Source organism: Miniopterus schreibersii (genome assembly GCF_964146895.1).
Source record: "Miniopterus schreibersii genome assembly, chromosome: 8".
NCBI classification, from domain to species: domain Eukaryota; kingdom Metazoa; phylum Chordata; class Mammalia; order Chiroptera; family Miniopteridae; genus Miniopterus; species Miniopterus schreibersii.
Genome location: NC_138109.1, coordinates 71162054 through 71179826, shown reverse-complemented (window position 1 = coordinate 71179826; position 17773 = coordinate 71162054). Strand labels below are relative to the sequence as shown.

The window sequence follows — 17773 nt, the reverse complement described above, 5'->3', positions numbered from 1 at the left end:
ATATAGTCAGTAGGCGGAGAATATTACTTGTAGTGTCAAATAATCCTGCATTCATGGTATTAAATATAGTCAAGAAATTTTGTATTCTACTTGTGTTACAAGGAAAACAAAGAAAAGTGCTTTTGGGGGGTAGATCTGATAAGTTACCAGAAATGGTCTTAGGATACAAGGCAGATTGTTGACTTATTAGGATTACGTTTTCTGTTGCAGAGCCTTTCCTTGTCTTAGAGCACTTCCCATTGCATTTTATTACTCCCTTATATTTTTACTTTATTAGGTTCACTTTGGAAAAATGTAAATATAAATTTAATATTTATATTTATAAATATAAATTTATAAAATATAAATATAAATTTTTAAATATAATTTTTATCTTCTGAGCAAGTTAAGCCTTTTTGTCTTTAATTAATTATGAGTTGAAGCCATTGGTTTGGGAGTGATAGCATGAAAGCACTGTTTCCCAGAAAACTGGAAGGGAGAAAACCTTTTAAAAAGCAAGCTGTGTCTGTTTCCCTAATCACCAGCATCTCTCTCGTGCTGTTGAACAGCATGCTTGGCACTCTAATGTATATTGGAAAATATAACAGATGTCTCCTGTGAAATGATTTCGAATGATCCGAGTCCATTCTGAGGATCAGTTCTTAAGAATTTGGGACCTCCCTTCCTTTTTCTTTTTAAATTTAACTTTTTATTTTGAGATAATTGTAGATTTACATGCAGTTGTAAGGAATGATTCAGAGAGAACCCATGTGCTCTTTACCCACTTTACCCAATGGGGAACATCTTGGAAAAGCACAGTATCATATTAGAACCAGGATATTAACATCAATGCATTCCACCAACCTGCACACTTCACCAGCATTGTGTACTTGTACTTGTTTGTGTGTGTGTGTGTGTGTATTTAGTTATATACAGTTTTATCAGCCTTGTATGTACCCACCATCACAGTCAAAATACCGAACAGTTTTATTGCCACAGAAATCCCTGGTGTTATCATTTTATAACCACACCTCCTTCCTTTCTCAAGAGAGGTTTTTGTTTGTTTTGTTTTTAAATGCCTAGTCATTTATGGTCTTGACTTAAGACAATTATCTTTTAAATTTCTACCCATATGTTTTAAAAATTTTACTTATTTAATTTTTTAAAGTGTGGCAAAAATATAATGCAAAATTTATGATCCATTTTTAAGAGTGTAGTTCAGTAGTATGTTCATATTTGTCGTGCACCATGTCTCCACGTTGTTCTTGTCTTGCAGAACTAAAACCCTACCCATTAAACAGTTCCCCTTTCCCCTCTTCCCCAGTCCCTTGGCAACCACTGTTCTGTTTTCTGTTCCTGTGAGTTTTACTACTTTAGATACTTCATATAAGTGGAATCAAACAGTATTTGTCCTTGTGACTGGCTTATTTTATTTAGCAAGAAGTCCTCAAGGTGCATCCATGTTGGAGCATCTGACAGAATTGCTTCCTTTTTAAAGCTGAATAATATTCCATTCTGTGTATAGACCACATTTTGTTTATTGATTCATCCGTCTGTGGATACTTGGGTTACTTCCACCTCTTGGCTCTTGTGAGTAATGCTGCTGTGAACATGGTGTGCAAATTATCCCTTCACCATCCTGCTATCAATTCTTTTGGCTATATACCCAGAAGTGGAATAGCTGCATCATATAGGTAGTTCTATTATTTTTTTTTTGAGGAAACACCACATGGTTTTCCATAGCGGCTGCATCATTTTACATACTCATCAACTGTGCACAACTGTACTCTAATGATGTTTGAATAAATAAGTTTTAATTCATTTATTTTTGTTTCATTTTCTGACTTGTATTGACTTACCTTTTATACTCAATGAGTGAGTATTAGCACAAATAGCAAATGAGGTATTTTGTATTATAGAACGTTTGTATACCAAGGACGAGTCTCAAGGTGACATCTAAATATTTTAGAGTCAGCTCTTTTAATTATAGGTAACAGAAACCTTATCTGAACTAGTTTAAATAAAAAGAGGGATTTTATTACAAGGAAACTGGGATTGAATCTAAGGATGGTAATGTGGCAGGGCCTTAGAAATCACTAAAAATGGGACTTGGTTGTCTCTTGTCTTTGGTGGATCTATTTTTCTTTCATTGTGTATGGTGACTTTTGTCACATCGCGATGAAATGGCTCTTTACAAATCCTGAGCCCTTCTGCTTCAGCCACCCAAAGACTGAGGTGCTCAGTTGGTCCCAGTACAGAATTCCTAGGGGGAGGGGTGACTGGTGTGGCTGGGCTCAATGGCCTGCTCTGATATACCTGACCACAACCATGGTCAAGAAAATGGAGCCAGTGCGAGGGCCCAGCAATATGTATGGGAGCTATAGGGATTGACTGGTTGTCAGAAAGAAAGGGAATGACTGCTAGAGAGACCCAATGCAAGGTATGCTCATTAACTCTATATAAACTCAACTTCAATGAATAGTAGCTCACTGAAGATACATTGAGGCATATTGGAGCTTGAGGAACTTTGGGTAAGGACTATTAAAACAACTGCAGGCAAAGAATTCTTAATAAAAAGTTCTGACTGCTCAGTAGTATATATAAAGTTGAGAGCCAAGATGGGAAGTGCTTCAAATTCTTAAAATTTTAAAAGATAAGCTCATTGACTAATTTCTGGAATGATTTGAATTAAGGAGTAGGATTTTAAATGTCAACACTGGTATTTAGTGTAGAAAATAGAAATTTACATATCAAACAGCAATAAATTAACTTATAATTCACTTCAGGAGATTTGAAAATATATTAGGGATATCTTAGACAAATTGATGTATTATGGCTACATAATGGAGACGTTTGGAGGAAATTATCGTGTAGCCTTAACCTTCTGAAGTCATGGAGGGAATTATTTTCCCATCAGGCACTAGCAATGATGGTAATTGTTAAAATGTAGTTAGTACTGCTACCTATCAGGTACTGTGCTAGGCATTTTATATCTGTTTATATCTGTTACACCTCATTTACCCTTCCCCAAACCATGGGGACTCACTCACAATTTGTCAATTGAATTTTCTAGGCTGTTTTTCCACAGGATGATTAACACAGCTTTTCCTTTCAGAGATGTGGTATTGGATCTTTCTCTGGGCTCTCTTCTCCTCTCTGTTTGTCCACGGTGCTGCGGGAGTGCTGATGTTCGTGATGCTGCAGAGACATAGGCAGGGAAGAGTAATCTCCATCATCGCCGTCAGCGTCGGGTTTCTGGCTTCTGTGACTGGAGCATTGATCACTAGTAAGTTGATTTTGTTTTGTTTAAGAATATAATTTTATATGTACTTACGGTTTTGGTAACGTTATTCTTATTGCTACTGTAACATGTAATCTTTCATGTAGAATATTTTTCAGCACGAATTGCACTCCTCCTAGAAGGTAAAGATCAGTTCATTTATTCATTGAAATCGTTTTTGTACTTCTACTATGTGAAGACTCATATTTTGTGGGAAATGCAAAAACTTACAAAATTTGGCAAGGGGTAAAGCCATTCCTGGGAAAATTTATCTTACAGTGGATGTAGTTTCTGCTTTAAAGGAGCTCACTATCTCATAAGGGGGAAAGGTAGGAACACAAATATGATGGTGATTCTTAAAAAAGAATGGTTGTTCTTAAAAAAGAATGAAAATATATCCCTTAGGTCCTTGATGTCATCCTCCTGTAACTACAAAATAAAATTGCTCTTCTTTCTTATACATAAATTATGGCACAAATCTCCCTGTCCTACTGGAAATTAGCTACTTTAGAGTGTCCTCTAACTATTTGCAAGTTTTCTACTGTGCTGCTCTTGTATTTCATGCATGGCCTCAGGTTCATTCTCTCTGCTCCTCTCCTCTTTCTTTTTTTAAATCCTTACCTGAGGATATGTTTTTATTGATTTTTTTTTTTTAGACAGAGGAAGGGAGAGGGAGAGAGAGAGAGACAGAAAACATCAATGTGAGAGAGAAAGATTGATGTGTTGCCTCCTGTGTGTACCTCAACTAGGGAATTGAACCGGCAACCTCGATATGTTCCCTGACCAGGAATCAAACCCGCGACCTTTCGGTGTATGGGACTATGCTCCAACCAGCGGAGACACACCTGTCAGGACTGGCCCTGTCCTCATAACACTGTCCTTAGACTCCAACTCTAGCCTGGGGTTCAAAGAGTTAGTTCTGATTTCTGCTCTGCTAGTTGAACCAGAACTTCGATGCATCTTGTTCTGACTAGAGGGTGCCACAGCTGCTTCCTTAATGTGGTCGTGCCAGAAATGGGCTGCTTCTCTCTGCTGCTGTTGATTGTCATTGCCACTGAGTAATAGAGGCTTATGTTTCCCTTTGCTTCTGCCCTACTTCCAAATGTCTGGGGCAGCTCACTGCTCCCACTGGATCTGTTTGGAGACTCTCCAGAAAGGACTTCCTCCTTCCTAGTTGGTCCTTAGCCCCAGAGATATGAGGACGGGAGGTACTTTTCTTCTGTAGCTCTAAGGCCTCCCCTTTTGTGTCCCACACGCACCTTTTTCCGGAGTGATTGACACACCTTGCCCTGAGAGGAAAGCCCCATTTCCATGTCTCTGGGTGTTTCCTGGGGAACTGATGAGATAATTGTAAAATAGTTGTGGGAAGTGGTGAGTAGCCTGTTTTTTCCTTTCTTCATTTACTATTTGTTTTTGTGTGTGTTGTATTAGGTTTTTGGTTTTGCTTTTGTTGTTGATGTATTTATTCCCCCTGTAACTTTATCATCTGATACCTCATCCACTTTGCCATAGATAAGGCTTAAAAGAAGTGCACAGGTTTAGCTGAACATAGGACGTGCATAGTGAAGGAGATTCAGCTGGAAAAGTGGAATGGCGCCAGAGCCTAGAGGGCCTTGGAAGGCCAGAGGGAAAGTACTGCACGGTGTGCAAAACAAACATACTTTTGAGCGGAGTTGGCAAGGTGCAAAGCAGTTCAAGGGAAAATGTGTTTTATAGCTAAATATAGAATATATGTGAGGAACCAAGAGAAAACTCTGAAAGACAGGGACCTTCTCTGTCTTTATCACTGATATATCCCCAAAATAAAACACTACCTGGAACATAATAGATACTCAAAAATAGTGGCTGGCTGGCTGGATGGATGGATGTAGTGAGGGAGGAAGAGCGGAGAAAGGAGGAAAGAAAGGGAAGGAAGAGGAATTAAGAGGCAATGACTGTAACTCGAACTTGAGGTTGGATCTGAATTAGAGTGGCAGTGGGTTGGAAAAGAAGTTAATGTTAGCACTGCGGCAAAGGGGAAAAAATCCAAATTAGTTATTGTATAGTTTGATGGCTAACAAAGAGGCATGAAAGGGACTGCCACTGTTGCTGATGTGGGCCACTGTGGTAATCCTGGAACAGTGAACAGAGGAGAAAGAAGGAACAGCTTGTTCAGAAGTCATGGTATATGTGTATTTATTGGCATAGATGTTTTAAAAATTTAAAGAAATGTCATTCTACTTCCATGTGTCTCATTGATATCTAGACATATATTACCTACTTTCAATTCAGTCAAGAATAAAATAAGCCAGTGATTTTGGAAACGGCAATGTTATATTTTAAAATTCTTGAAAATATAAGTCTGACATTTTCAAGTAAAAAGTTTATATCCAGGTTAGTAAGAAAACACTTAGATTTATTCTGGCTAATTTTCTGACCTGCAAGCATTTGAATTAAGGAAACTAGCCAATGTGAATATTTAACTCCGTTTTCTTAGTGTATTTATGAGTGTCAGAGCACTCATAGCTTTATATTCAGTGCAGGAATCGGTCTTGGATATCTATGTGGAACAAGATACTGACTGAAGATAGATACGTCTCTGATATTACGCCACTTCTTAGATTTTATTTCCAGGATAGAGTGATTTTTTTTCATTTTAGTTAATACAGATAGTTAATACCAGAATTGGGAAAAACTGGGTTTCTATGTAATGCCATAGTTGGCATTATACACATAGCTGCCTAATTTTAGCAAGGTATAAAGTGACACCTCATTGTTGGTTTAATTTGCATTTCTCTGATTACTAAATGAATTAGAACATCTCTCTCTATGCTTATTATATATTTATATTTCCTTTTCTGCAAGTTGCTTCTTTAAATTCAGTGCTTGCTTTTCTTTTGGGGTTCTTTTATCCTCCTTACAGGTGTTCTCATGTGCTGGAGAAATTGACCTCTTGTTGGTTTGGGATTCTGCAAATAACTTCTCAGTCTCTTACCAGTTACCTTCATCCATGATGTTATTTATTGGGCAGAAATCCTTAATTTCTTCATAATCAGCTTAAAGATTTTTTTATTTTATGGTTTATAATTTAGAGTTTTATTTAATAATTTTTCCCCATTCCAAGGTCAAAAGATTTTATGATATATTGTCTTCTGTTTACATTACAGTTTTACCTTTTATTTTAAGGGCTTCATCTAGAGCAGGGGTCAGCTAACATTTTCTAAAAGGGCCAGATAGTAAATATTTTAAACTTTGCAGGCCAGATGTCTCTGTTACAACTATTCAGTTTTGCCATTGTAGGGAAAAGCAGTCATAGACATATGTAAATGAGTAGGCATGGCTTTTTTAAATTAAACTTTATATACAAAAACAGGCATCTGGCATTCAGGTCATAATTTGCCCCCTGGTCTAAAGTCTACCTTTATGTTTGGTATTAGATAGGATTCCAGGTGCCTTTTTTTCTTCCCATAGAAGAAGCCAGTTTTTACCACTCCAGCCACTGAAATATACATTTCCTCATTGATTTGTAGCATCACCTTTTTTGTATATTATGTTCTAATAGTGAATAGATACATCTCTGAACTCTATTCTGATTTGGTAGTCTTTTTATCTGTTCTTGCAGCAAGGCCACGTTTTTTATCCCCATGGTTTTGTAGTACAGGCAGACCTCGTCTTACTGTGCTTCATTTTACTGTGCTTCACAAATGTTGCATTATTTTACAAGTTGAAGGCAAACCCTCCACCAGCAAAAAGGTTATGACTTGCATTATTGCCATACTTGCTCTGTTGCAGAAAGGGAAGGAAGAGGAATTAAGGGTCAGTGACTGTAATTTGAACTTGAGGTTGGATCTGAACTAGAGTGGCAGTGGGTTGGAAAAGAAGGAGTTAATATTAGGACTATGGCAAAGGGGGGAAAATTCAAATTAGTTATTATGTACTTTGATGGCTTGCAAAGGATATGAAAGGGACTGCCAGTGTTTGTGATGTGAGCCTGGAGCCAAACCCACAATATCCCTGAGGTGTGCCTATATTTCTTCCTTTCTTCCTTTCTTCCTTTCTTCCTTTCTTCCTTCCTTTCTTCCTTTCTTCCTTTCTTCCTCCCTTCCTCCCTTCCTCCCTTCCTCCCTTCCTCCCTTCCTCCCTTCCTCCCTTCCTCCCTTCCTCCCTCCCTCCCTTCCTTCCTCCCTCCCTCCCTCCCTTTCTCTCTTTCTCTCTTTCTCTCTTTCTTTCTATTTAATTTAATTTTTGTTTAAAATATTACAGATGTCCCTTTTTCTCCCCAATGACCCATTCCACCCCGCCCCTTCCCCCTCCCCAGTCCCTCTCCTATATTTCTTAATATCTGATAGTGCCAGGTTCCTCTCATTTCTCTCCTTTTTCAGAGTTAACATAGCTGTTCATGGATCTTGATTCTTTCACGTTTACGGAAGATTACAAAGCAGAAACACTGATTCTTTGTGAAGTTAATAAGATGGATAGATTACTAGCAATCTAATTATAAATGATTTAAGGCAGAAAAGTAAAATATAAAACAAAATAGAAGAATAGCTATAGATCCAATAATAAAGATAGGATAAAGAATTATTAAAATGGCATAGTTTTGTAACATCCATATATTCCTAAATATAAAATATCAAAATTAGCATAAGAAGAAATAGAAAATATTAGTGGGATAATAAGTATTTTTAAACAATTGAAGTATTAAAGACTCCTCCCCACAGAACTCCAGGCCCAAATGGGTTTACAGGCATCTACCAAATTTCCGAGAAACAGTTAGTTCCTATTTTACCCAAATTATTGCAGAAAATGGAAAGAGTAAAAGCCGGGGGCACAGCTTATTTACCAAGGCCAAAGTAGTCTTGTTGCTAAACAAGATGAAGACTACACAAGAACAGAAAAGCACAGGGTCACTAACCTTATGCATGTTATCCTAGGTATGCAAAGATAGCTCAGTATCAAAAATGAGTATGGCTGTGTGCCAATAAAACATTATTTATGGATGCTAAAATTTGAATTTTATATAATTTTTATTTATCATGAAGTAGTATTCCTTTTGGTATTTTTCAGCTGTTTAAAAATGTAAGAATCATCCTTAGCTTCTATGCTGTACAAACACAGGTGGTGGGCCAGATTTGACCTGCAAGTGAGTATAGCTTGCCAAACCCCTGATCTAACTATACAAACTATATAAATGTGTAAGATTAATATCCAAACTATGTGTTTTTAAAACCCTATGAATTAAGGAAAAGACAGTCCAATTGAAAAATGGACAAAAGATTTGGCAAGCATTTCATAGATTTAGAAACCTTAATGGCCATTAGTGTGAAAAAAATTTCAGTCACATTATCAGAAAAATGCAAATGAATACCAGAGGTAACACCTCTCACCCACCAGATTGACAAAAATTTAAAAAACAAAAGATAAGGATACGGATTTTTAACTGGAATATAAATTGGTACAAATACTTTGGAAAACAATTTGGCATTTTCTAGTAAAGTTGAAAATGCCCCTACCATAGGACTGGGCAGTTCTGCCTTTACCCATGTATTATAGAGAAACTTGTGACTGCACGTGTGTGCCCAGGTGTCATGCGAGGATGTTCACAGAAGCGGCGTTCGCCATTGTTAGGGATTAGAAACAGTGTCATAGGCAGTAGGGTAGATAAGTAAGTTGTGGCATATTCACACTTGGAGTTCTGTACAACAGTGAAAACGTGTAAATTAGAGCTACATACAACAACATGGGAACTTCAGACATCTGTATTGAGCCCCAAATTCTAGAATAGAGTATCAATGTATATCAAATTCATTTATTGAATAAACTAAATGATATATATTCTTATTAAGATAAGCAGGTGGTAAAACTGAAGAAAAGCAAAGGAATGACGACAAAATCCAGGGAGGGAATGGGACATGATTGGGAGGTGCCCATGGGAACGTCAGAGGAGGTAATAATGGTCTTTTCTTCAATTGGATCATGGATACTTACAATATGCTTTTTAAAAATCTATGTATATTTTTATAAATATTCTTTCGTATCTGCTCAATACTTAATAGCATTTTTCCCAAAATCATTTAATAGGCACACAAAATTATTTTCTTTTAGTTCTTTCCAATGAAGAGTTTCACTGGAACAGGTTTCTGATTAGTGCTGGGGTGTGAAATAATACAAAAAAGCAATGGGAACTCTTATAAACCCACTTCTTTTGGAGGGAAGTGATAGCTTCAAGTGGGTTTCCAGCTGATTATCCACTGGGAGGAAGACGGCAATTGGTTTTATTTTCTGTACAACACTGTTAACTGTTCCTGTATTGTGGAAACTTGGGAGTTTTACAGTGGGTTTCCTTCTTTATTTTTTTAATTCCCCTTTTTCCCCTCATCCTTCTAGGCGCTATGTTCTTGTCCTCTGTTCCTTGAAAACTTATAAAGAAAAGGGGGGTATTTAGTACTTTGATTGGGTTGCTTTTCCTTCAACAGCAGGGCCTTCCAAGGTGAACTCCATTCAGCCCTCCTGGGACAGTCACGTGCTGTTGAAGGAGTCAGCTCACTTGGGTAGCTGACAGTGAGTAGAATGCTTTTCGTGCTCGCTCCTATTCCTTAAAACGCTTCTCTTGTTCCCTTCTCACGTTGCTTAGGCTGCTTTTCCATGGCTCCTGACCTCCAGTTAAATTCTAAACCCATGTGGAAGATGTCCCAAAACTGATTTCTTGGGTCCTCCATCTTGAGCCAAGAGTATTTAAGCCCCAATCCTGAAACTTCAAAGGAATAAAACAAGAAATGTAAGCACATATCTTTTAGTCACATAGAAAACATTTGACTTTTAAGACAACTTTTCTTTCTCCACAAGCATTTACTCCCTGGGTTAAAATATACCTATTCCCTGCTGATTTAAATCAAGAGTTTAGTGAACTTTGTCACTGCATACAAGTATTTTTGTTTGGAAAATAGGATTAAAAGATAGTCTGTCCTTTAAAATGAGTTTCTTGTAATTGTAGGGAAATTTAGGCAAGTTGGTATGGAAATTGTTAGATTTTTAAAAAACTAATTTTAATTATGTAAGTAATATATTAGTTTACCCCTTTTCTATGGGAGATACATTACAAGACACCCCCCCCCCCCCCCAGTGGATGCCTGAAACTGAGGGTAGTACCCAACCCAAAATACACTGTTTTTTTTCCTATGCATACAAACCTTTTCATTTAAAGGAAGCAGGTTACCTCTTCTCTTTGGCAATTCAGTAGATCTACTCCAGCACTACTATTGTGCTTTGGGGCCATAATTAAGTAAAATAAAGGTCACTTGGACATACATATCATGATACCGTGACAGTGGGTCTGATAACCGAGAAGGCTAAAGTGACTGCTGGGAGGAAAGCACCTGCAGTCTGGAGATGCTGGACCTATGAATTGTTTATTTCTGGAATTTTCCATTTAATATTTTCAGACCACAGTTGACCGTGGGTAGCTGAAACCACAGCAAGCAAAACTGTATATAAGGGAAACTTCTCTCTCTATAGTATATAACTGTTTTCTTCATGTTAAACTTAAAACATTATGGATGAGGCAGGGGTCTCTTTTGACTAGCACTTCTAAACTAGTGCTTTTGTCAAATGTAATCCTATTTTCAGGTTGGTAATGTGTCCTCCAGATTTTTGTTTCTACATTACATTCATACATATATGTATGTATATTTACATACATACACATACATATGTATGTATGTACTAGCAGAGCATATATATTGTTTTATGTTTTATCTTATTTGTTGTATAAATGATGTTTTAAGTTATTCCTTTGTTAATTCATATAGATGTATATTTTTCTTTTGAAATTGCATAGGTTTCATGGTATGGTTTAGCCATTACTGACTGACAGACATTGGGTTTTTTGCTTTTTTGTTTTTGTTTTTATGTGCTATTACAAAAAATGCTGCATTGGTTATTATATGTGTGTTTGTGTGTCTGTATTCTGGATACTAATCATTAGTTTGTTATAAATGCAGCAAGTATTTCTCTAGTCTGCCTCATATTCAAACCACTATGGTTTTGCTGTTTTTTGTGTGAGTGGTCTTAAGCTGACATCCTAGGATCATAAACATTGTCTCTTATATTTTAAATTTCATATTTATAGTTTTGTTTTTAACATTTAGTTCTTTAATCCATCTGAAATTTTTTTGGGGGAATGGTATGAAGTAGAGATCTAAATTTACTTCTTCCAAATGACTACCAATTGTTCTAAAACCGTTTATTGAATAGTGAATCATTGCTTGGAAATACTTTTATCATTTACTGTTTCACAAGTACTAACTTTAGTTACTTTATCACAACTACTAACCACAATTTGGAGTACATACTAGGACTAGACACCACTGTAAATACTTTCCAGGTATTATCTCTTAATCTTCACACCCACCCATTTTACAGTTGAGGAGGTGATGCACAGAGAGATTAAGTGATTGCTGTGTTACACAGCTGCTAAGTAGTGGGACTTGGATTTTAATTGATGAGTCTAGCTCCAGAACCCATGCTCTTAACCTTATATAAGCATGAGATGTCTAAACTGACAAATTTGTTTGCCATTTTCCAGGCAGCCTGAGCTAGTAGAAATTGCTTAGATTTTCTATTTCTTGGATCATTTTTGAAACCTTAGGGCTGGAGATATGGAGACCAAATTGTGGTTTTAATAATTAAAGATAGTCATGGAAATCTAGGTAAATCCAAATAGAAAACAGAGTATTTTCTTGGGTTTATTTTAGCATAATATCTGATAACAGAGAAAGCATGGGATATTTAAAATTTTTAAGAATGTCATCTAACTCTAAAATTCTAGGATATGACCAATTATACAAGTGAAGCTTGTTGCTTGATTGAGTAAATGTTGGTGCCACTAGGAGTTTTATTTAATATTAAAATGATTATCAGTTACTTTATTATTTTCTCAGTTCCTTGTACTCTTTTCTACTTAGTCTAAATATGAAATGATAGAATAATTGGGGACTTGATGGCCAGACTAACCTGCTTTGGTATTCCAGCTCTTGAACGTATTGTATTTCCTTGGGCTAGTAATTGAACCTCCCTCAACTTCCTTTTTAAAATCTTTAAATTAGGTAATAATACTCAGGGGCAGTATGACAGTTAAATAAGGTAATATTTATAAAATTCCTATCAAGATACATAGTATGCAGTCAGTACACTATAGATTTAATTTCCTTCTTAAAATATGCATATGAAAGCCCTTGGCTTAGATTAATAGCTTGCTTTTCCCATGTATATCTCTTACAGAGGAATACAATAATTTTTATTTGGGAGGTTTTCAGTGAACTACAGAATTAATTCTTAGCTAAATGTTATGAATACATTTCACTGTCAAATGTAAATTCAGTGTCTTCAAATAATTTATCTCTTCTTATTTCTATATATTTGACCATTCTAGGATATGTAGACAGCTTTTTCTAGAAAAGTAATTTTAAGGCCATCTCAATCTGTGAGATGGCATTTTCTAATTTAAATGTTCCTTCCTTTATGATTTCCGAGTGTGCTTTTAAAATCAGCCACTTAGATGCAACATCATTTTATCTGCTGTGTTAATAAAGTGAAGTGTTGAATCAGATGGGCTCTGAGGCTCCTTGTAACTGTGATACTCTCATTCTTGGACGTGCACATTATCTAAAAGTTTTTGGTAAAACAGATGCCAAGTTCATTTTGCATTTTTATTAGATGCCACCGTAGTGGTATCCAAATAACCTTACAATTGTATGCTTTACTAAAAGCTCAATAAGCAATTTTATATGATAGACTGTGAAGTAAAATTGTCAAATATTCTAATATTTTATATGACATTTAAAAATTAATACTTTTACTGAAAGAAATAAAATGATTAACATTTAAATTTTCTTGAATCATTTAAAAGTTACATTCAATTGTGTAGTTTTTGTATTACCATTTATAATTATCAATGTATTGTGTTGTATGTTTATAAAATGCTGATGAATTATGGCCAGTTCAATGCCCAGGTGAAAGATTATGAATTACTTACTTTTTATGAACATACAACATGTAGCATAGATATGTATTTTGTGGTTGAATAGAAAAGCCTATTTTTCAGTTAAGTGGATAAATGTGGTGTATACAGTAAAGTGTAACTTTTTACAATCACCTGGAAACTCCTCCATAGAAAATTTATTAAATGAGAATGATCAATGACTAACTGTTCTGATAAAGTGAAAAGAGATCTCAAGGTAAAGCCATGCAGTGCCCTATAAATGAATGGACGTGCCGTTTCTCGCCCTCCTCTCGTCCAGGTGCAGCAGTAGCAGGCATTTACCGAGTAGCAGGGAAGAACATGGCCCCTTTGGAAGCGCTGGTATGGGGCGTTGGACAGACTGTACTGACACTGATCATCTCCTTTTCAAGGATCCTCGCCACACTTTGAGGTTTCTGTGGAAATGTCTTACTTCACATAGGAAACGGATGTACAGATTCTCTGAAAATGGCTTTGTTCGCAAGTGGGAATGAAATTACACAAGAATCCTGGAAGGAGCCAGTCGGAACATAAGGCCTTGAGCTGTGTGGAAAGGTTGCCCTCTGGTGTTCAAGTGATTGCACTACCGCACTGCACCTTACGTGCCTCCATCCCAGGCAAGGCGAAGTACACTATGAGAAACTTCAAGAAAAAGCACCTTGTTTAGCTGCCAATCAGGTTAGCATTGGTGTTGAATCATCGTTTTTAACAGTGTTGTGTTTAAGTTACAGGGACATTTTGAAGAATTGATATATGTGCCAAACTCTCTTCTTTTTTTATAAATTGGTCATGTGACAATTGCAAGTGTAGTTGTAGATGAGACGAGTGCTGTGAACATGTTTGACATGAATTCAGGTCATGTAGTGAGACTTTGTTTTGTAATGCTAAATCCTGTGTGAGTGCTGAATACCGACTCATTTACTAGGAGATAAATTATTTTTAATGTTGAACGTTTCTGGGATTTAGGGCTTTAATATGTTTAGGCATTATTGTTATTTAATTTATGTGGAAACTTATACATAATGGAAAACTAGCTAAAATCTTTTAAGGACTCAAAGTAGATCTATAGGGTGCATCCTTTTCACCCACTTAAATAACACTTTTAATAGTTTCCCTCATACATAAATGTTCCATTGATATGAATTAAAACCTTAATGGGTAACACCTTGATTGTAGTTTGTGTGTCACAAAAATATACTTCAAAGTTTTTCTTATAAATTTTGTTAGAAAAGAAGTCTGAAGTGCATGTGCATTCTTTACCCCTCTAAAGGAAGTTTTGCCATGAATCTCACAGAGGAAACATCTTCATAACTGTATTTCAGTGGGGTGATATCACTTGGTGCATATGTCTTGACTTTTGACAAAGTGTGAAATCTTTCATTCTGGAGTATTAACTATATTTAAAGAGTGGCCTAAGTTAAGCTGTGAAAACAAAAAGCCTCATTTGTAGATAAGTAACAGTAAGTTATCTAGGGAGATTAATAAACTATCTTACTTTGGGTATGAGGTAACAAAATTTCGCTAAGTAAGAATTGGGGAATTTAGTAAATTCTAAAATTTGACAATTCATCTCAGTATCAAACAGTACTGAAATATGTTTGAGTGATTAATTTAATTGTTCAGTTCTTGATTTATGCTGTTATTTAAGTTTGCTAGAATGTGATAATACTAGAAATGAAAAAGTCCTTAGTATAAAATATTTTAAGAGGTTTTGGCAACATATACTTGTTTTTAAGAGTACAGGAAGTAAGGGAAACAGAACCTGGTTGAATTATCTCTTACTGACATTTTTTAGTATACGACGTACAATTATAAATGTTCTTATTCAAAGGAGAGCCATTGTGGAGAATGTGAAGTTAAGGACAATCCATTAAAACAACCTGCACCCTCCAGCCTCACTGCTTCATAACCCGAGTGGGTAACAAGCAGGTTTCTATTGGGTCCCATTCAAATTTCAGACCTTTGTTACCCACACCACTTTCCTTCACCAAAAAACAGAAGTCAGCTACTTAACAGTGAGGACTTGGTGGGGGTGGTACTTTCACCAGTAGGGAAGCCAATTTGGGGGATTTTCTAATTCTGTGGTTTGGAAATTTGATTAAAGACAATAAGAACAACAACTGGCACCTATGCATTCTTAGAGCTCTTTGAAGTAAATCTTAAAATGGATTTTAAATTATGTATAACCCTGAAATTATTTTCATGTGTTCTTTTTATTTTTGATGTTTTCCGAATTAAATTTAGGCACAAATTAATTTGATTTCTCCGTTTCTGTTAGACTTGAATTCAGTGTTCTTTCTTTACTTTGGCTGTTCTGTCAGTAATTTAAAGTGTTTTTATTCGTTGAGAGGAATTACCAATAACATATTGAAGATGTACAAATGAAAATGTTAGCATATGGCTGTGTTGTGCTTTAAGAAAGTTATTGTGGAAAGGTAATATGGAGCACATGGTTCAGAATCCAAAATCAACCAGAAAATAACTTGGACATATAAATATGTGAACGAGTGGACCAAAGAGATTTAAACTCCTGTTTTTACTCTAGAATGGAAGTGCAATTGGACGGTTAATAATTAGTTAGTAGAGTGTCCTAATGTCATTATCGAGTTGCTTTATGTTATGAATTTGTGTGTGTGTGTGTGTACACTTTTAACTTGTGGGGGAATTTTTGGTTTCTTTGCTGTTTTCAGCTATTTCCATTGGGATTTTGTGCAACTGTCACTTTTTTGATGTTTTGAAATACAGTTGAATAGTGAAGTGATGAAATTGTCTTAATAGCTGTTTCTATGCTGAGATTTTTTAAAAGTTAGTGGTTTTCCTACAGAGACAAGAAACATTTAATGATACATATCTGCACACACATATATATCATTATATATGTATATACAAAGCTGCTGTGTGTGAATGGAGTCTAACTGGAAAGCTTCTGCTCAGTGAACACGCCCATGCTCCAGTGGAGAACTTGTTCAGATGAATGATCTTTTAAATGGGTTTGAGGATGTTTGAGATTTTTTAATTTGGGAAGATTTTTCTTGGTTTAATAGTGCCGGAGACCCTTGTTTTTGATATGACAAAAGCCCTAATTGATGTATGTGTGTTACACCTCCTTAAAATATGTACGTGGTTTAGCAGTAAATTTTCTTAGTGATAAATGCAGGAAGGACCAGGGAAATCCTCTGCACTTTACACATCCTTATTTTTTTAAAAATATGTAGTAAAATATTGCTGACAGTGAAATCAGTTCCCCAAAGAAGAGACTCCTGTATGCCCAAAGTAATTATTATTTAACATACTGGCTAGAAATTTCCATAGGCCAGAGTTTAGTCAGGGGCCTCACGTGAACTACAAATAATGCTTAAAACCTTTACATGCCAGAGGTGCAGATAACCTGTCCCGTGGGCTGATGCCATTGGTTGTCCTGAATAAGGGAAGCTCTGAATGAAGACTTTTTCAGTGCTTGCAGCTTAATTGTCCTTACTTTAGGTCTCAGTGTTTACCAAGCAGTGTTATGGTTTGTTACCCAAGGTATTGAGTATTTGCAGCATTTAGTATTTTCACTGCCCTAAAAAGTGTAAGGGTTTTATTTGTGCTTTAAGGGAGAAATAAAGAAGTGAGCTGCCCTGTTTAGCATGTATTTGTGATGTAAGGAGCAGGGGTGATTTAAAATCAAAGAACATTGTTGGAGAAGATCTTTAGAGAACTTCAGTTAAGGTGAGGAGAGTGGGGCTGACATGTTAGCATGCCCAAGCAGACACTTACAGACCAACTAACTCAATTTTTTAGACATTTTTGGTGGATGTACTATGTACAAAGCTATACCGAGTATTTCCTGTAGAAAGTACAAGGGTGATTCAGATAGGATTCCTGCCCTCACCAGGGCCAGTTCACCAAGAGTTAGCAAGATGATTTTAAATCCTAGCAAGACTGGGACATTTTGCTTTCTGATTCTAGTTGAGAGTTCAAGTCCTGTTCCCCCGCTATTCTGATTTTCCCAGTTAATCCATGAAATGGAGTTTTAGTAACTGAGGTACCATTGCTGGGACACAGTGAAGAGAATAAATTTGAAGCCAGGCCCTGTTACTTGTAGACTTTTTGTTAATGAATGGCAAAGCAGTAAATGTTGGACAGTAAATGATAGTAGAATTTTTTAAATTACATTTTGGAATGCTAATTAAATACGTTGTTTTGTAACATTCATCTGTTTTCTTTCATTTCCACATTTTCCTTACATGTATTTTAAGAAGGAAAAATTAAAACTCTCACACTCTTGCTTCCTTTACCTCTTTAGCTCTTTATTTTTAAAATCGGCAGATACTTACGAAGAGCACGTTTAGGAGCTGGTGGTGGTGGCAGTGGCCAGGCAGGCAGGGTAAGTTACAGGCTGTGCTTGCTGCTGGCTGAAGGAGGCAAAGGCAGAGGCGGCCAGGATCCACTCCTGTACCTTACGCTGCTGCTCCCTCGGATTCCTTCAGCCGCAGGCATTGAGTGTCCGCGTGCCATCCATTGAGTCTCCCACA

The 17773-nt window shown here is 36.3% G+C and overlaps 1 protein-coding gene across 1 annotated transcript in view; it reads left to right on the top strand.

Moving 5' to 3' along the window:
* Window positions 1-14481, top strand: part of TMEM170B (transmembrane protein 170B) — a 29882-nt gene extending 15401 nt beyond the window's left edge. Inside the window, exons 2-3 of the mRNA XM_081144780.1 lie at window positions 3095-3265; window positions 13537-14481. Coding sequence (XP_081000906.1) covers window positions 3095-3265; window positions 13537-13667 — 302 coding nt within the window. The 3' untranslated portion in view covers window positions 13668-14481. The remainder of the gene's footprint in view (window positions 1-3094; window positions 3266-13536) is intronic.
* The last annotated feature ends 3292 nt before the right edge of the window (window positions 14482-17773 follow it).